At 40.8% G+C, this 21,223-nt stretch overlaps 1 protein-coding gene across 7 annotated transcripts; it reads right to left on the bottom strand.

Annotated features, from left to right (window-relative positions):
• Positions 1-528: 528 nt before the first annotated feature.
• On the bottom strand, positions 529-15,250 carry gtpbp1l (GTP binding protein 1, like). 7 transcript variants are annotated; one of them, XM_085162118.1, is made up of 15 exons: positions 15,123-15,250; positions 14,641-14,831; positions 14,024-14,135; positions 11,563-11,743; positions 8,736-8,919; positions 8,226-8,390; positions 7,979-8,102; positions 7,276-7,390; positions 5,807-5,951; positions 4,716-4,898; positions 4,245-4,380; positions 3,935-4,113; positions 3,675-3,821; positions 2,910-2,960; positions 529-2,147 (listed from the first exon to the last, which is right to left on the bottom strand). In XM_085162118.1, exons 2-15 carry the CDS (start codon positions 14,827-14,829, stop codon positions 2,040-2,042), a joined length of 2,019 nt encoding a protein of 672 aa, XP_085018244.1. In that variant the 5' UTR covers positions 14,830-14,831; positions 15,123-15,250; the 3' UTR covers positions 529-2,039. The 7 variants fall into 7 exon arrangements, with proteins under 7 accessions (XP_085018244.1, XP_085018245.1, XP_085018246.1 ...); XM_085162119.1 differs by having other exon boundaries at positions 14,975-15,171; XM_085162120.1 differs by having other exon boundaries at positions 3,675-3,797; positions 14,641-15,172.
• Positions 15,251-21,223: the final 5,973 nt, after the last annotated feature.

Genomic DNA, 21,223 nt, shown 5'->3' with positions numbered 1-21,223 from the left:
GCTATCGTTTTCATAAATGAAGCCTGTCGAAGATCTGGAGATGATTTTAGTATGGCGTTTGATGTAGATGGCACAACATGTGGTCGAAAAGAGTGAATCTATTGTAGGAACATCTGCCTGGATGATCGCAGACCTTTACAACCTTTTTCAGTTTGGTGGTCCAGTTTTAAATGTTACTAAGGTCATTCTCTTTTTTACAAAGATAACTTCGACTGAACGCATAAAGGTGAAAAGGTACAATATTGTGGAGTGTCTAAGTCAATCACCTGAATCAGCTATGAAGGCAGAAAGACCTATGAAGACAGCTGCAGTCATGTGTTGAAACAAAGCGTAACCACAACGGTTTGCTCTACTATTGCAGCTGGTTTTCAAATCTACTGCAGATGTAAAAGTGTGAGAAAAAATGTGTCACTGTCCAAAAATGGAACAAACTGTACACACAAACAGTCTCTTCAGATAAACATCCATGCACTGTTGGTAAAATCTAAAGGGGGAGAAAGGTAGTAATGCTCTTAGTTCATTGTGCTCATGAGACGTATAAAGCTGGTAGCTCAAGGACTGTCGGACCAGACGGATCAACATTGAGTTAATACTAATGTGAGGGGAGATCTATGCCCCCCAAAGAAGAAACAGAGGGCTGCAAAACTGTGACAACTGCCAACACGGTCACCTTCCCAATATAAAGACAACTCGAGAAACCACTTTCATAAAAACCAGTGGAAAACATCTGTGGCAAAAAAAAGGGTGTAGTCTACTGTTGCTTACTTTAGCTTGATGTCATTAGGGGCATACGTCAGGTTAAGGCAGGATGCAACATGACTTGCACACGTGTACCATAATCAATGGTGATTGTCCACGTTTGTTTGTGAAGCTTTGCACCTGATTTGGACTTTACATGAAAATTCTCAATTATATGAAGAACAAACACAAAATGTGCAGCAAAAGTTACTGAACCATGTTCTGTGTTGGCTTTGACATCATTAGAGTTTGTTTTTTTTAATTAAATTAGTAAAATACCTGATGGATGTTTTTGTGCACAAGACTTTATCAGCTTTTGGATTTTTCATTTAATATACTGGATCAAAGTGGAACTGTGCAAAGGTCCTCTGCCTGCTTTGCTTGTTCAAAACGCACTTGTAGTACATTACACCATGACAAACGCCACTTTGCCACTCAACACTCCAACGTTAAAAAAGGATGATTCGGAAATTTTCTCTTTTGGCTTCATGGAAAACTAGAAAAACTGAAACACGGACTCTTAGAAAAAGTCAATGAAGATTTCCTTGTATAACATGTTTAAACATCGGCTACATGAGCACTTTGTGTACAAGCCGATGTTTCATTATAAGTGATGCATTCATAACTAGTCTCAGGGTAACACATCCACAGAGTTTACATCATCAGTAGGTTTCCAGAGAACAGTTTGTAGCCAAACCCCAAAACCAGTGGTCAGCTTAAACTAACACAGCAGCAGCTTCAGCCGACCGCTTACTATCAAATCCCTTTCAGCTCAGTGGATCCCAAATACACATTAATACTGCTGGCTTCAGTAAGCAGGAGATTAAAAAACAATTTTCAACTATTGAACACAATCCTCCTTCACTGACCAATGTTAGCAGACTCCAAGTCTGGTGCCTTCAGAAAGTCCCATTAATGACAGATCACAAGGAAATGTCCGAGGGGGGGAACAAAAAACATTAGAGGCAGGAGAGAGAGCAGAGAGAGTGACTGATCCATCTTGTGGAAGCTGGGAAAAAACAAATGAGATAAACACCTCCTGGAAAAACAAATTTAAAAAAGAACTATCACCTTCATCAGCCAACAAGAAAAATATATATCATTTTTAATAAATATGTCACTCTCTTGATTCAGACTGTTCACTAATTATTTATTTGTTTATGAAGAAACATGGCCAGTCTTTGCACACCTGCAAGAGGCCCACACAGTCACTCTCCCTCCTCTTTGTGAAGAGATGATGATGATTATGATGATGATGATGACGACGATGACGGGCTGTGAAGAAACCCATGTTTGTGCTTTTAGGCTGTGCCCGCTGCTCCTGTGGGCACTGCTGTATTCGTGGCATTCACACCTTTCCCTCGATGTCTCTGACCACCTCTCCTGCGTCCCCCGCCTCCTGACTTGAGCTGTGGACGGACAGACAGCACTGTGAGCCAGCTGTTAGGTGAAATCAGGTTTGAAATAAAGCACAGGCGGCAGGTAAAGCTTGTTGATCCAAAACAGTTAGGATGCACTTAAGAGCAACAGGAACTCCTTTAAAAAGGTTAAGAGGGTAAAAACGAGTTTAGAGGTTCTCTGAGGGGAACAAACAAAAAGGAAAGTGAACAGTTCAGACTTTAGCCCGGGATATTTTAGTGGATGGGGTAAACACCTTACAAACACAGGCCCTTTTCCCCTTTTTTGTATAATTTAACACAAGTGCAATTACTTCGTTTTAAACGGGGTCACAGGAAACCCTGTAAGTGCACAAATGCTCTGTCTGACAAAATAAAATTTTAGTAACATTTTAGTAACAAGTAACATTTAAAAAGCTGACAGAGACAAGTCGTGTTTTTCTAATTGGTACGTTCACCAGGGAGAATATAGAATGAGTGTAGTTAAAAATAGAAGAACAATTAGGGAAAAAGCTCATTTTTCTTCCTCTAGCACCTCCACAGCTTTTAATCCCACTTGGGTCCAGTTCAGTAAGTAAACACTTGTACTTGCAGTACAGCAGCTTCCTGGTGTGACTGAGTAAATTTTGTGAATATAAAGCAGAACGGCACTAAAGCAGAGTATGCATGCAAAAAAAAAAACCATCTGCTTAAAACCTGGGAGGGGGTTAGGGAACAGAACAACCACACTTAAGGAGACGCCATCATCACTCCCACAGTCTGCAGGAACTTTACCTTGTTTTCTTTGTTGCCATCATGACACAGAGCCTCCTCCTCTGCCACTGTCTGACGCAGCATGCCAAGACAGGGAGGGAGGAGAGAGAGAGATAACAGCGAGAGAGTAAAGTGTTAAAACTGAAGGATCGGGAATGCAGAGTGAAAACAGCAGTGAGGACGGGCGAGGATCAGAGGGCAGAGGAGGGGGTGAGTGGAGGTACATGTGACGATGAAGGCAGGATGATGGACAGGGTAGGAGAGCAAGTTGGCAATAAAATGACTGAAAGTCAAAGTACAATAATGGAACAATAATGTGAAAGTTGTAGACATTAAGTAGCAGATTTAAGCACTGTGAAGAGCAGAGAGAAGATGTCTTTCAACACGAGGTTGACTGTAATAGAAAATTTAATGTCTGTGGTGACATTACCACACTAATGCACTAGTAGTGATAACTTTTGTGTCACAGAGAAGGAGTCAGTGACAGTCACTGTGACCAACAGGAAGCCTGTGGATAAAAAAAATCAAGCAAGCACCCAAAAGAGAATTTCTGCAACTCCAGATAAAACAAAACCTCAGTGTTCAGAAGGTGAATTACAGGATCGACCACAAGGACAAATGTCATAAGTGCATACAGACAGTATTAGTGCCCGGAAGGGAAAACAAAAGTTCAGCACTGAAAAATTAACTGTTGGACACATAAAACAACCCGCTGAAATTTGTCACTTCTTATGTTTTCTGTAAAACACACACTCATAAGGATTCCCCGAGCACTGTTTCACTCACCGGTAGCTGCGCTGTGGTAGGACTGGGTGGCCGTGCTGCTGATCCACTGTCCTCATTAGCGGTTGTGCCCTCTTTAGAACTCTTTTTGCTGGCTTGAGATTTGGACTGCTGGGCCTTAGCTGCCTGGGTGTTCACTGAGTGGAGAAGCTGGAATTGCAAACACAACCTTGTGTTTGTTACACCAGTGTTCACATAACATTAATTATAGGATAATTAAAGAGTTTACACTGAACCAGAAAGGTAAGCACAAGCCCCGGTACCTTTGTAATGGTGCCTACAGCTTTGGTACGTCCTTCCCTGAACACCAGCTTCTGGTCACAGTGCAGGTATTCGGGGGTCTTGATGAAGCGAAAATGGACCGTGGCTTTGTCCCCAGTCCTCAGACAGTCTTTGTTCATTGACAGGATTGTGGCTGTCTGCCTAATGCTGCCACAGTGGACTAATGATACAGAGGGAGAGTGGCACAGTTACCGATTGGCCAGACAGTATTTTTCTTTTAGAAAAGGGAGTCAAAGACACACAGATGCCCATCGGTACTATTTAAACTTGTGAGTGTCTGTATTTACTAACCCATGGCCTGGTATCTCGGGGATATCGTGGTCGGATGGTGAAGCACCAAAATCTCGGCTTCAAATTCCCAGGTGGCCTGTGGCATCAGCTTGGGAGAAACCATCACCATTCCTTTCCTTATGGATGATCGTTTGATCTGAGAAGACAGGAGGGGAAAAAGCAGCAGGAACAAAGGAAAAAGAAATGAAGCTGGGGGATTGGTTAAGACAAAACTGAATTAGAGCCAGAACACTACCTGCTTTCACTCTTTGGGATTTGCATGTATTACAAAATTGATTCCAAAGTTAGGAAACTAATTCATATGCATATAACGTCTCAAAGTTTCTGAATAATTATCCTCTTCAGAAGTTTTCAAAACTTCTTGCCAAGTCATCTTTGAGCTATTTTTATGCTGTCTTTTGGACTGATATGTAAAAATAATTCAAATATGTCATGATGGCTGTGGTTCAACTAAATTATTTCCACACAGACCTTTTTGAGGGCGAAGGATGCAGTCTGTCCACCGCGAACCTCTCTGACAGGCATCCTCTTGCGGTGGATGGATTTAACTGCGATGGGGATGAAAGTGCCGAGAGGGTCTGGACCTAAGAGGAGCGTGTCATTGAGTCGTATCAATCCACGTAACGTAGTGCCTGAAACTACTGTGCCCACACCCTGTGAAAGAGAAATGATACTTTTAGACTCTTCTGTTAGATAGTAGGACTGTGTGAAGTCTTGGAGGTTGGGGCTGCTAATGTGGAGTGCAGTATACTCAAGAGACGTGCTGCTTTATTACAAACATGTCTGTCATATGAATCTGAAATCTATGTATTGCAAATGTTCTCTAGAAAGCACAGAAGAACAGAGAACATTATTTACTATCAAACCTTCACCTTTCTGTGTATTTATCAAATTGACTGCTACTGTGCCTCACTGAAAACTGAAAAAGGAGATGACCACAAGTAATTAACAACATTCACCGCAGAAGTCTAAATTATGTATTAATGGGGAAAAAACTCAATCTAATTACTTCCTATGAGCAAACGCTTGGCAACAGTGGGAAGGAAGAACTCCATTTTAACAGAAGTGACCTTTGGCAGTAAAAGCTTGATCAGAAAGAAACTAAACAGGGCGATGCAGGGCGTGGCTCTTAACACTGGGGCTGAGGACTCATACAAACATGCAGGAACTACAGGAAGAAACCAAACTCCTTTTGCTCTCAGCTTTGGCCCTTCTACACGCCTCAACAATACACTCATTCTGATAAGATCTCCCACTGGCACTCAGACTCCTAGAAGCAAACTCTCACAGCCACATCATGTTCAAAATAAGACCACCATTAAATCACCATTAACAACAACTTTGTCCACACCTTTCAGTTTTAAATTTGTTATTGCAAATTTGAGTTTTTAACCCTAAAAAAAAGGCACTATACTGACATAGATCATTAATAAATCTACTTCTGTCTACAGTGTCTTTGATCTAGTTGCCATTGCTAACATACTTTTTCATGCACTGAAACACTAATTGTAAAGAAATGAACATCCATGGCTATATAACGGAGTGTGTGCTCTATTTCTTACAGGTACGGAGTATGTGTCATCTATCTGGAACTCTGCAGGCTCATCGTTGCTAAAGGTGGTCCGAGAGGAAAGGAGGTTCAAGAACATCTTCAGCAAGTCCATGTTCTCCCCCGTCACATTTGAGATCTGGAATATTGGACACATCCTGGAGAGAAGGAGAGAGAAAGAAAGAGAGATGATGAAAAAAAAATCCTCTATTCTCTTTAACCGACTGGGCTGGATGGCAGATTCCTTAAAGGGACTGATAAACCAGCACATGAATATTTACACAAAGAGACACAAGACCTCACATTAAATTAAATTAAAGAGGCAAAGGAAAGCTGTTTAACAGCATACTCACTTGACTTATAAACCTAAAATAAAAATGCACCACCCAGGCGTGGCTATAAATACACACAAACACCAGAGGCCAGAAACAGAAACCAGTGTGCTGATTGGTTCGATTTGAAAACAGAATCAAGATGACCCATGTGAACAAAGCTATGTGTTAAAACACTGAGGCTACGTCCACACGTACCCGGGTATTTTTGAAAACGCAGATTTTTCTATGCGTTTGCACCTTTCGTCCACACGTAAACGGCGTTTTTGGCCACTGAAAACGGAGATTTCTAAAAACGCCTGCCAGGGTGGATATTTTCAAAAACTCCGTTTTTGCATTTATGTGTGGACGAGAAAAACTGAGAAAACGCAGCGTCAAAGGTGTGCGCCTTTTTTGACGTCACACTGTGCGCCACGTTGTTGTTTCGGTGAAATGAATTTCTACAATACTGTTACTGTTAATTGTTCTCTCTGCAGTGTTTAAATGCTTACATATACACACACAGTTACTGTCCCAGTAACTGTTTTTTCACAGTTACTGTCCACACATACGACTCGGTTCTGCTTCTATGCCCCAGCTTTGTTTACTTTTTCCCACCGAGGCTTCTAGACTTCTGATTGGCCAACATTTCTACACGGTTAGGAATATATCGCCACCTGTTGCTTTGGCATGTTCCTAGCAGCGTTTTCCTTCATTTCTGTGTTTTACGTGTGGACGGGATTATTTTTTAAAACGAAAACGGAAAATCTCCGTTTTCAAAACTACCCGTGTACGTAGCCTGAGATCATATGAGCATTACATGCTGAAGAGGACTCATCCAGCAATGCCCCCACAGACAAAATGCATACGCTTTTATTTTTGGCAGGAAACCGTATGATTAAGTAAAATTAAGGGTCAAGCTGATATAGTCGGTTTTATTTGGCATACTGGAGAGTGCGCATATGATATCCTGTTCTCCGTAAGTGTTTTTTTACTTACTTTCATTAAACGTGTTTGGCATTTTATTCAAAAATCCTAATTCTGCAGGAACAATTTAAAGATCAAACATTATTTCTAACTGTGTGAGTATGCTGTCAATCAACTGTCATCCATTCTGTTATTATTTCTCAGCAGAGTCACGCCCATCGTCCCACCTGCTCTCTGGTCTTACCTCTCAGAGCTGAAGTTAGAGGCTGTGACAATGACATCATCCTTGTTCTGCACCAACACTGGGATTTTCCTGCAGCCTGGTGACTTTAATAACCTCTGTAATAATTTTAGTGTCTCTGCAGACAAACACAAGCAAACTTGAGTTTCTTAAACCCAAAAACAACACTCATGACAAAATCTGAACAAAACAACTTGAGAGTGAAAATAAATGACATATTTAAAGAAATGGAAACTGAAAGTAGTAAGCTTTAAGTGGAAAAAAAGACTGCTTTTAATTTACTTTTGCTTTAAAAGCATATTTATTCATGTTTTATTATTTCTTAATTACTATCACTTCCTTTATGTGCTCTTCCAGTAGTTTATTGTTTTTGTAAACTTCTCTCTCAGTTTGCTTCACTTTAAAAGCCTTCTAGCGATTTACTTTATATTATTCATTTTCTCCCCAAAGAGGCTTTTTTTGAGTTAGAGCCCAGTTTCCTACCTTAACATAATTAAATCAGAGCCATGAAGCGTGAAACTATTTACTGCCTTTAACAACACAATGGTGGTCTTTGGTATGGCTGTGTTGCTGTAAACATTGCTGTGGGAATGGAGATTATGCTGAATTTGCAAAACCTCTCACACTGAGCATGAAGTTAAGAAACTGGGACCTAAAGATGTAGAACAGAGCAGTTATACAGCTGTGCTGGAGATAGTGGATTTACCTTGCAAGATGTTAGCTGGGCACATGTCTATCTTGGTAACCACAACAAACACAGGTACGTTTAGGGCCAGCGCTAGACCCAGGTGCTCTTTGGTCATGCCAACAATGCCAGCATTGCTGCCAACCTACATGGAGAGACAAGAAACAGAGAGATGAGTGGTTAAATATGTGAGGGCAGAAACAGGAACAAAAAAGTAACAAAGGATTTGCCAGGAAATAGTTAAATATAAACTTTGAATCTCTCTCACCATGAGCATGCAGAAATCAGGCAGGTGTCCCGTCATGCCAAAGACTGTGGTCTTCAGGTACTTCTCGTGCCCAGCTAAGTCAATAAAGGTGATGACTTTGGAGGATTTCTCACAGATCTTGGTCCAGTCTAAACCCCCGCCATGGCTGTCTGGCTTGTTTACCACCTAAAGAAGCGAGCAGACAGAAAAGAAAAACTACTTATAATGGACGTGAGAAAAAACGGTAGGATGAAACTTTGAAAGAAAGCTTTGAAAGAAAGCTTAAAAATGTTCCTGCAAGAAAAATACATGCTGTTAATTAAATGTGATCAAACCTTTTGCAATTATAATTTCACATAAATCCATAAAGCTAACAAGAAAAATTACCATCTGAATAGTCTTTCATTGAGCACTGTTTTTTTGACATTTGGTACTCAAAAACTTTTAAATAAATGCAAAAAATAAGGAAAAATCACTACAGAAATGCATTTCTCCAGTGATTTTGCCCATTCACAACTGACAGCAGCTCACCTGTCCTTCCTGATCAAAGCCCAGGATATCATTGCCCACACTGCTGGTCCTCCCACTCTCCATTTCATGTTTGTGCCGGAAGAGCTTCTGACGAGCGAAACCTCTGCCATTATCCAGCTCACCATGAGTTAACACTCCCAGCAGGGTGCTCTTTCCAGCGTCTACATTTCCAACAACAGCCACTCTAGAGAAAAGATAACAGAAAAGAAAAAAAAGAGTGAATAACACAAGTTTCAGTACAGGGGAGTGTATGCAGAGCTGTTATGTCAGGCAGGACCCTTTACAGTGTTGGAGGCTAAAGGAGCTTAAAACAGTGAGCCCTATATGAGAGAGCCAGTCAGCTGAGCCTTCCACTGGCACTGAGATCAGCTGATCTGCCTGGCGTGCGGCTGACTTTGTGGACTCCCTCACCAACACTTTGGACAATTTTACAGCAAAGTCATTACAAATCTTTCTACCACCTCTAAACCCTCCCATTGAGGATATGAAGGTTCTCAATCTTCATTTCTAAAAATAAAACTGATGGAGACTGCCGGGTATTTTATTGAAACTAAAAAGAAATCCAGCTCAAGACCTACAGCTATATTTTATTTCTTTTTCACTAATGGTGTTGTCCATTTCTGTTCTTGTGCGTTTGATTATAACAAGTTGGAAGTAAACAAGTATCCTCGGCTCAACATACAAAATAAATAAAGGGAAAATTATGTCAAATGCAGGACGAGATCATTTTCAACCTTCTAAATTCAATCGAACATAAATGAAACCCAAATGACGCACAATAAGAAAAGACATGCCAAAAGTAAATAAACACTCCCAGCAGCAACATCAGGTACAAAAAGGGCCTGTGCTATAATAAATCATCACCTGTCACAAACAGGCCAACGTATTTGTTTTCTGGTTTATTGCTGCTGTATAAACAGGGACAAATGGGACCAAGCTACACAATATTGATACAGACATCAACAATACGAAGTACAGCATAAAACAGGTGCAGTGTGCAATTCATTTTCAAATTGGGTTAACTTGCATGAGCAAGGCTATAAAAGACCATCACAGCATTCTCACAGCTGGGCCTTTGGTTCTTGGCTTTGTCTAATGCAACAGTACACAACTTTTCTATGAAGGTTCAGAAAGAAAGTGACTGCCATCAAAAAATGACTCCTCTTTCCTGCCTTGCTCTGAGACACAGACAAGTACGTGATTCTGACACAAGGGTTATCAGTGCTAAGGCAGTGTGAAAGATAATGCACAAAGTAAACCTCTGTGGACGCTGCAAAAGGAAAAACTCTGCTCACACAACTGCAAGATCACACATGGGAGCAGGTGGTTCGGCCAATATGACTAAGATTACTAGTGTGGATGAGATAGAGCCCAGCATGTCTGATGTGAAGCTGATCAGGTCTTCTGCAGTGACTGTCCAGTGCTGACTGTGAAATACCAGGCTGGTGGTGAGCTGATAATGGAGCTGGAGACTGCAGAAGGTTTAGAAGATTGCATTTGATGCATGCACCGTTTTGGGTTTACATTTGGTTTCTGCACATTTGCTTCAGCTATTACTCCTGTACTATTATTTTATTTACCAGCCGCTTTGATAACAGACCCATATCATCTATTACTTCTCCAGTGAGCCTCATCCTGTGGATGAACTCTACTTCCTCTGTTTTGAGCTACAGGTTGTGCCAGTTGTTCTTACGTTGCTCTGCCGTCTGTGAGACAACAAGTTTCCACATTCTGAAGGTTCTGGTCACAGAGGAGCTGGAGCAGTCAGACAGGCTTTTTGGGGAAGCAGGTGAATGACAGAGGATCACCACAACAGCAACGTGGCCAGTGACTCAGCCAACGGGACGGAGGTACCAGGAAGATCAACAGCGACTGAACTTTTAAAATAAGAGCAGGGGGACTGTCTGTGTCATGAGTCCATGAGTAAATCAATAACGCATGGTGATTTTTTTTCAGATTCATAAACATAACAATTCTTAATTGACTCACAAAATTACTGGTGAGCCAGCCTAATGAAGTTTACATGTGGCAAAGACTAAATATCTAAATACAGATTGAACTCCCAAGCTTAAAAAGCTTAGCTGGAAAGGATTTTACCAACATGCCCCTTGACCTGAATTCAACAGAGCACCTTAAAATATTTTAATGTGAAATGTAGATCAACAAAAGTCCTCCAGCAAAGAGCAGCTAAAAAAGTAATCACGGAGAATTTCAAAAATTCAGCCCATAAGTGTGAGCCAGACTGTAAGCTTACTTTTCTAAGAGGTTTCTGTAATTACAAAAAAAGAGACAAACATAAAGGTATGTAATAAAAAAAAAAGAATAAAATCTAATTAAGGGTGAATTGAGTTTCGATGCATTTCATTCTTATAAATTTGAGTCTGGTTGCCAGTTTTGTCTTTTACTGCGTCTTATTCTGCTATTGTGAACATCTGGGAGAGAAGCTTTTTGCTGACTTGTCGGAAGCACAAATTCTTATTTGATTTGTTCAAAAAAACTCTTTTAAAAAATGAAGCAATGTTAGACAGGTGCATTAGTTTGATTACATACTTCTTCCTGCTGGAAACAACTATCACAACAACAGGAACCTGTGCTTTAAATCTGCCTATAAACCTCTTCTGCAGTGCTGGCCAAAGAGCCATTTCTGTAGCTTTCTGAACCCAGTGACACATCAAAACTCATTTATGCAACAGAATATGTTTGAGTCATATTGTCATATAACCTGGCATTCAATAATAGCCAAACCCAACAGTCACATTAACAAGTTAACAATGCTCTCAAACAATTCTTTTGCCTACACCCTAGAACCTCCCCTCATATTTTTTACCTGACTTCTAGGAAATCCTGCTCGCCCACGCGTCGACGGATGAGGTAGTCTCGAATCTTTCCTCCAGCGTCTGTCCTTTCTCTCAGCATGATTAAGTCGGCCTCAATCTGTTCACACAGCGACCGCACGGTGGCTACCGACGCCTCCATGTCCTTTTCATCCAGACCATAATCACCTCCATCTAAACGAAGCGTATGAGAAAGGAAGAAGTCACTCTCATGCAGGACAGTGAGGGACCAATTTAATGGATGTTTTTAGAAAAAGCAATTTCAGCAGTAATGTGAAGCCACACCCTTGGAAAATTGACATCTTCACTGCTAACTGGGCAATACAGGACTGTTAGTAACATGTAATAGGAGAGGGTGGTGACTGGGAGGACAAAGACCACACAGAAGAATGAAAGAGGGAAAAACAGGTGGTTTTTAAAAGAAAGATGGGAGTAGGTGTAAAGAGACGAGAACATTTAAATTGCTGAGACCAGAGCAATTTTCAAAATGAACGAATCACCAGCAGTCAGCTTCAGACAATCCACCTTCTTTTAAGAGAAGGTGGATTGTACACTTTATTTTCTAAAGGCTGTATATATGCAGATTACTCTAAACTTTCAAAGAAACCCACAGTATTCATCCACTTAACGGGTAAAGAATTGTATTAATCCATTGGTTGCTGCCAGTTGCTTTACAAGTAGAACTGGCACACATAAATAACAACAAAAAAGCTTCCACTAAATGCATTGTGATTGACTGACAAAAAAAAACACAGCCAGTTAAGGCTGCTCGATTATGGCAAAAATGATAATCACGATTATTTTCACTGAAATTGAGATCTCGATTATTTGACGATATTTATTTAACAATAACAATGTATTGAATAATGACTTTAAAGATTGTCAAAAATAATATAAAATAGTGTGCAAATACTGATGACAGTGCAAATGTTTGCAATATAAAAAATAAATGAAAAATGTAAACATTAATTAGGGCTGATCTCAATTTCAGTGAAAATAATCGTGATAATAATCGTGATAATTTTTGCCATAATCGAGCAGCCCTAACATTAATGTTTAGTGAACTTCAAAATACTGCATAATATTTATGCATACAAATAACCAAACATCAAGGCAAGCTGTGTAGCCACACAATGCACAATTGCATCAAACTGACATTCAGGTATGCCAACTAAAGTTGCTGCTCCTTCACTTTGTGTCACTTTGTGAGCGGTCTTTAGATGATTGAATGAATTTCTAGTGTTTACTAACAAAGTTTACACACTATGTCCACTTGATCCACGTCTGACTCCGCGAATCCATAATGTTTACACACCACTGAAGTCGTTTTACCTCTCTTTTCAACCAACGGCATTCTTTCTTCAGCAGTCATTATCCTCTCCTCTCCAAATAACTTTTGCTTAGCTTTCCGAGCTTCCCTCGGGTCCTATTAATTGTTGTGACGCGTGTTTGAAACGCAGAGAGGTGCGCTCGATTTACCACACAGAACAGCACGAGAGTAAAGCACGAGGGAGGTGCTAATAATCGGCTTGGTCATTTTTAATGATCGTTGAAAGCCCAGATCGTAATTTTGATTAAAATTCGAGCAGCCCTACAGCTAGTCACATTAGAAAGTCTGTTAGTTTTTGTCTGACTCTTCAGACAGCCTTTGGTGCTGATATTCTGTCTGTACCACTGCACTACTGACAGTGCCTGTGCTGACCGAGGATAAAGTGACATGCCCTTATGTGTGCTCTGGGTCAGACAGTTGCTTTAACAGTCAGAAAATAGCACAAAAAGGCCTGCTGCGTGTGTGTGTAGAGCTTTAGAATGAACAGCAAACAAATGGGATTAGCGGTTTGGGAGGCCCAGAAGTGATGACACAGCTACAACACAACAGTGACTGAAAAATACTAATAAAACTACTTTTCCCTAACAATTACTATGGCTATGAAGCAATATGTGTTATACCCCACAGCCACATGTTTGAATTTATGTTTTTGAATAGTTAACATTTTTTTTTAGAAGTCAGGCACTGACATGATATAGCTGTACAATTTTTTCCTTTGCTTTACAGATTTCAGCCTAGTCTAAAAACAATATGCCTGCTAAAAGTCTTTGGTGCCACCTATGGGATATCCTGAACATACACACACCAGATGACTGAAAACACAGCTTTCCTGCCTTAGATAATCTCAGACTTTTAGCCCTAAATAAATATTTCCTCTCATTCAATAACAACATACAGTTTCCAACTGCTAATACATTATTTTAAATTAAAAAAGGACTTATTTAAAAAAAAACACTGCATATTAAGTTTTAATTCTTTATTGCTCAAACACTGTCCTCCTTTTTTCTTTGTCTTTTGTGTGTGTGTGTGTGTGGTTGTGTGTGTGTGTGTGTGTTTTCTTGCCACATTATCCTATTTTAAAATCTATACATTACTGAAGTTCACTGGAAGTTGCTAACTCTTACCTGAGCCCATCCCAACCACATAGATTGTCTCTCCGCAGCCCTCATCTATCCGCTCCCTCAAATGTCTCAGTAATGAATCATATTGTTCCCCTGTTGGACTCACAAGGACCAGCTGAAAGGTAGAGACAGTAAATGAGATAATAGCTGAACATTTGCAAAGGTCAGACAGGGCAAACACCGTTAAACAAGTCTTCTGTGAGTGCACATACAGCAAGTCACTACCGCAACAAGTAGTCAGCATTTTATAAAAACAATTTTACACAATAAAGTTTTGTTGGTGTTTTGTTTTGGTTCAGTCTGACTATTTTGGATGCTCCATTCAACAATACAAAAAGAACTGCAAAGTTTGCATATACAGTAGTTATGTTACATGTTTAGTATGCTGCCAGCTGGATACAGTTAGATATGGTGCAAAATACTGTACGTGTCACTTTCTCTGGGATGCACAGCGAGCATTAAATGCCCTGTGTACAACTTTTAAGCACCTGTAAAGTTATTATGGCATACTACGTGGCACTCATTCACACAGTGACAATATAGAAAACCAATGAACAATCTGCTCAGTCGGAACGTATTAAAACGTAACGACTCAACGCGCAATTAACAATGAGGCCCACCTTGCTACTTAAGTCTAAATGATCCGCGGGCTCTCCATTTGTATCCTCGCCGTCTTCAAAGCCCTCTCCGCCGGACTGATCCTCGGCACACCCCCGGTCCGGTGCAAACATACAAGCAGGCACTATAGACTCTGCTGCTGGCGCTGTACCTGGGTGTAACGCTGGTTCTGTCGCCGTTAACGACGCCATTTCTAGAAAAAGTATGAAAATAGCAAATAAAACAACTAAATTATGTGTCTGGCTTCAATGGCTAACATTTAGCCATTAGCAATGATAGAAAGTTAGGCTGGTTAACAGAGCCAGCTAGTAAATGCTAACCAAACATCGAACATACACCATTTAACACTCTTAACAGGGGGAAACGAGGTTTTAATAAATCGACACAGCTGCGAGGTGACGACTACATGTTCATACTTTTATACGTTTAAACTGTTGATGAAGCTGAATTATATAATACATTCTCTTAAGAAACGAGGGCATACCAGAAGTTGCTAGCTAGCTGATAGGCTAACTTAGTTGTTTACTCTGGTTGGCTTCGTTAGCTTGGCACTGACTGTATGGCACGCCCATCAAAAAATAAACAAAAGGGATTGGCTACACTATAGGTAGCCCCGCCCACTGTTGGCGTACATTAGACATGAACTTGTCGCCTTTAATGACCTACTTTGACATGCATAGCCATCAACACACACGCTCTGACTATAACATAATATGCATAATAAATAAAAAGCGTGTAATTTGTGTGTATTAGGAAAATGTTCTGATTTGTTAAATCAGTTATGCAGTCCTATAAACATGCATGGAAATCGATTATAAAAGGCAAAATATGCAGAGTATGGTCCAGAGTTGATTTCGTGTTGTAATTTCAAATTTGTAGATACAGTTATTTGTTTCATTTTAGTTCGGTTTCTGTTAGTTTCAGTTGTGGTTTTAGTCTTTATTCGTGGCCTGAAGGATGTTTTCAGAAAAGTCATCACCTCTAAAAGCAACAACAAAAACATGAGCACTGAGCAACAGTGGACATCCAAATCATGGAGATTAAAACAGATTTGAAAGTTGGTCATTTGTACAGAAGTACTGCTAAAGATACTCACACATCCGCTATTAACACAGACTCTCCCCAGTGTCTGTGTCTGATGAGCTCAAGCAGGTACTGAGAGTCTGGTGTGGGGACGTTCAATGAGTCCACATAATCTTGTATCAACAAGCAGTTCAAAATAGGGTAAAAAAAAAAAAGTATACAGGTGTCAATAAATATACGGATACGTAATAAAGTAGTTAAAGTCATCGTGCATCCTATTCTCTCGTGTTATGCGCTCTAATTATAGTGTCACAGATAAAGAAAGGCTTTTCTTTCTTTCTTTTGAAAACTTACAATTCGTCAGTATCACCGATCTGCTGCAAGCTGACAGAAATATAAAGGGGGCACATGGCGGTAATCGAGGTGGGAAAAGGGGTGGGGGTTGGGTTCGGTGCTCTGGATAACTGTTTTTGTCATGTAATTGGATTGCACTTTGTCTCTACCCTAAGACCTGAACAACTTGGGTGTCCCATCTGAAGGGTAAGCTTCTGCTGATCTAGCTTTTAGGGTCACTGAGGCACGCAAACCCCCTGACCTCATTAAAAACAAAACAACAAGTATTAACAATTGCTAACAATTCTCTTTAGTTGAGCTCTAATCTGAGAGGCTGTTAACTTGGGATTTCTGAGGCCTGTGATTCAGATGATTTTATCCTCAGCAGCAGAGGTGACTCTTGGTCTTCCCTTCCTTGGGCGTCCTCATGTGAGCCGGTTTTGTCGTACCACTTGATGGTTTTTGCGACTGCACATTGAAAGATTTAGCAGTTTTGTGGACTGACTGACCTTCAGTTCTTACAATAATGATGGACTGTTGTTTCTCTTTACTTAGCTGATCGGTTCTTTCCATAATATAAATTCTAACAGTTGTCACATAGGACTGTCAGCTGGGTACCAACCTGACTGCTGCACAACACAACTGATGGTCCCAACCTCATTAAGAAGGCAAGAAATTGCACAAGAATGGCACACCTGTGATGTGAAAACCACTTCAGGTGACGACATCATGAAGCTCAGTGAGAGAACACCAAGGGTTTGCAGTAGAGATGGCACAATACCACTTTTTAATGTCCGATACCAATATCATAAATTTGGATATCTGCCAATACCAATATGAATCTGATATAGTGTATTTTGTAATCAATAAAACTGTTTTTTATAAATATCTTGCAGCATTTTGTATAAGGTCATACTCAAGTTTTAAAAAACAAGAGACTGAAGCTATTCTGTTATTGTCAGGGTCCTGGGTCCCCTGACCCAGCATGTTTAGTTCTTTGTGCTTTTTGTATTATTGTACTTGTGTGAGTTATTCTATGGTTTCTAGTTTCGATCCCTTGCCCTTCATGTTTCTCTGTGTACCCTCTGTTCTGTGTAAGTCTGTGTCTGCATGTTTGAGTTTACTTCTGTGTCTTTCGGTTCTTAGAGTCCTCTACCTTGTGGTTTGTCTCTGTTTCTTAGTTGCTGTCTCCACCGTGTCAAGTTCGCGTCTCTATGTCGTACTTCCTGTTTTACTTTGAAGGTCCGTGTCTTATGTGAATGCGTCCTGCTTTCCTTGTCTCGTCAGTCCTGATTTCTCCCAGCTGTGGCCTCCTTCTGTGTCTCATTCCCATCGTTACTTCCCAGTGTATTTAAACCCTGTGTTTCTCTGATGCGGTGTCCCAATTCAGGGTCTGCACGCTTGAAGTACGCATTTTAAGTGCGATTACGTCACCGCCACGCGACAACGGCTGTCCCAGTTCGAAGTGTACTTCAAATGCATACTCCAAATTAGTGATGTGCGATACCACTGATTTCCTTTCCGATCCGATACCAAGTAATATTCAGGGTGATATCGACGATACTGATCCGATACTGATACTTTGTACAAAAACTTATTTTATTTATTGTATCTCAAATTATAGCGTCATAATGATTACAGGACATCAGATTACTTGTTCTTATCACTTAATAATGCAGAGTTCATCATACAGAAATAAAAAACTGAAGTTGTTTTTTGAACTATTTGAACACGTTGCCTGCCTGCAGCACTAAAGGACTCGGTGAGAGACGTCTGTCTCGCCCTAGCAGCACCTGTCCTTCTCTTCCTCTTCAGTTCACCTCAACACACGCGCCTCATATTCTGTGATATGATTTACTCTGAGGTGTTTGACAAGGTTAGTGATGTTGCCACAACCATACATGCCAACCCTCCCGATTTTTCCGGGACAATCCCGGAGCAATCATTCTCCCGAATTTCCACCTGGACCACAAAATTGAAAAACCATATCGCAGAATTCATAGCGCAGCCCAGCCAGTTCGCTACTCGGGTTAAACATGATATATAAGTCACTTTGATAACTTAGAAATGTTATTGTTTGGCTTTTTCAGTGTTTTATTTGTTCGTGAGTAAATCGGTTTGGCTGAGATTAAATTTATTAGATTAGATTAAATTAAATTTAACTTTAAATTACTAACTAATGAATAACTTAAATTTAAATTTAACCATATCCCTCGGGAGGGTTCCTCCGGGGTTTTCACACAGCTGAATAAACATCAAACAGAAAACTAATTAAAGAAAGTATGAGACGGTCGAGAGTTTACGCCAGCGCCCAGTTATATTTTAGATAGCAAGGAGCAGACGGCAGTTTCACTCCACCGAGGGAGCTAGTGACGTACTACCCGGCTTTCTTTAGACCACGAAGGCCGGGTCCTCAGGTGGAAGCAGCCTCTGAATTTGGACAGCCCCGCTGTTTCCGGGCCGGCCAATAATAACGGTGACATTTAACGTATTTTATCCGATAAATAAACACTGTAAAATGTATTTATCACCCCCCAACAGCCCTTTTGAATGTCTCCCTAATTCTGAGTTCTCAAGGTTGGGAAAGTATGGCCACAACACCTCACTCTTGGAGCACTTTTTTGCCACATGTATCGCAAACCATGGGCCTTTCTCAATATGCGTACTTGTGCGTACTTGCGTTCTCGTGTACTCGTGATACGTCATCAGTCGGAGACCAAGTACTGTTCCAATTCGAAGTACGCATCAAGCCGAGAACGCGAAAAAGTCCCGGATGTGTTCTCGCTCCGCCCGTTTTATCGAGCATGCATCGGTGGTGACTTGTGTGGACTTGGTACAGCTAAATATCCCAGAATGCATTTCGTCCAAAACTCAAACGCGGCAATGGCGGACGAGCGGGTCTAAAAACTTTTAAATATTACTCTTTCTGGGTCACAAAATAAACTTTTAAGTTCTTTTCAAGCGAGAATGTAGCTGTGTAAACTTCGAATATCTGCTCAGTTTATCAAGATATCATATATTTCCAAACGAGGTCCGACGTTTTCGGAGACGTCTGTGACCCGCCAGCTCCATAGCAGACAGCGAGGTCGAGGATTATTACAGCCGGCGAGAACAGCCGACTCCCGGCAGATCGTTTTCAACCCCCCCGCGGTCTTTTCGCTACTCAGGTTAAACAAACCCCAAACCCCAGTAGTTGTCTATTGTATTGAGTGTCCACTAAAATAAAAATAAAAGCGTTCTAACATCTCACCTGCTTGTTTTTATTAAGGTATGTACACATATGTACATGTACACTATTTTTATTAATAGAGATTTCACTACTGAAGTTAAACATGATATATAAGTCACTTAGATCACTTCTAAATGTTAATGTTTGGCTTATTTTGGCTTTTTATTAGTTCCTGAGTAAACCGGTTTGGCTGTGATTAAAGTTAAGCTTCATAACATATTACTCACAGTTAAATTAAGGACGGCAGTAAAAACTCCGGACCTGTGACATCATCAAGTACGCTGGTGTTCCAATTGTACAAATCGCGAGTCCGTGCTCGCGTTCTCGGCGAGTCCGTACTCCCGTGCGTTCTCGGCGAGTACGTACCCGCCGAGAACGCGAGTACGTACTCGCGTACTTGAGAATTGAGAAAGGGCCCATGTCTCAGCTGTTTGCGGAGGTAAAATACGTCCGCACAATTACGCTCAGCCATTGTTGTGAGTGCGCGCGGCAAGGGGCTGCGAGACGTTTACACAGCCGTATTTCGCACATGACTATGAAACGCGGAAGAGGAAGTAGTTCCTTTGAATGTAGACAATCCGAATGTTATAGTTTCTTTCCACTGTGTTCCTGTTAATGATAAACTACAAATTAACCCTAAATTACTAAAATATCGATATTTTAATGTGAGAATCGATTCTAGAACATAAATGACTGGTATCGGAGGAATCGATATTTCAAGATCGATCCGCACATCACTACTCCAAATGCACTGTCGATTTCCCCAAATTGACTATGTGCACGTTAGCATATGCTACTTCCGGTGCGGAAACTCCTGTGGGGAGCTTTGTTTCCGGTGTCCTATTCACGCCCTGTTTACGGTCCAAAACAAGTTAAGCAAATGAATGAATCAAGCGGCGATTTACATTTCTATACATGTCTTGGGCATTTACCCAATATATCTGTAAATGATGTTCATCGACTTGTCAATATTTTTACCCGCGCCTCAGGGCAAAAGAGAAAAGTGATTCAAATGTTATATTTCTCAGCTGTCCCTCATTTATCGCGGGTGTTATGTTCTAAAAATAACCAGCGATAGGTGAAATCAAGTAGCCAATTTTATTTTTTGACAGTGCAAAACGTTTCGTGGACATCGTGGACATACAGTACTGCACTTCAGAGTTACACTGCTAGCCATCGATGCAGCGATTCTGTACTGTACAGGAGAGACGTCACGGAGGAGATCGTCTGCAGCGATCAGGACGCAGGACACAATGTGATGTAAAAAAATAAGCATGCAAACTTGCACTAAAAAAGCTGCGAAACAGCGAGGTGAAAGGTGAACCGCGTTATAGCGAGGGACCGCTGTAATTTTGAAGGTAAGTCACAACATACCCTTGTAAATACTAATGTATAGAAACCCTTACCAGCAATCATTCATTTTTTGTGTGGCTTTTTTTTCACGGTTTGTTAACATGCTGTGTAGGTGTGTACTTGACTAGCTGATATCGACATAACGGGAAACATCTGGTTTGACTGATCTGAATCCAAGATGGCTGCTAGGGTGCAGACACACAGCTTGGCAGGTCCTGTGCATTTGCCAAAAAACCCACCTAAAAACCCCTGGATCTTGACATCAACTTGTCTTTTTGTTTTTATACATTTTTATCTTCTGTGGAGTTTGACATGTCCAAGAAAACTGGATAATTATACCACTTTCCCAGCCAAATGGAGTCAACATCTTTTGTTCACAAAATTCTTGGATTTTGGTCATGCTAGACCACCCCCAGGTAAACATGAACAATCAAATATACCACAACTGTCGCTGGAGATTCTGAAACTTGTTCTGATGCTACTTTTGGCTGGTGATATAGAACTAAATCCTGGACCTAATTCAAACATCAGTGATTTGGACTGGCTACAACTAATTAGCCTAGTTAGCCTAGGTCTGCCTGGGCCTCCATCTCAGCTGGCTGGGCCTCCATCTCAGCTGCCAGGGCCTCCATTTCAGTTGCCTGGGC

Source organism: Neolamprologus multifasciatus, chromosome 6, assembly GCF_963576455.1.
Source record: "Neolamprologus multifasciatus chromosome 6, fNeoMul1.2, whole genome shotgun sequence".
Classification (NCBI taxonomy): Eukaryota; Metazoa; Chordata; class Actinopteri; order Cichliformes; family Cichlidae; genus Neolamprologus; species Neolamprologus multifasciatus.
This window is presented reverse-complemented; position numbering and strand designations above follow the sequence as displayed.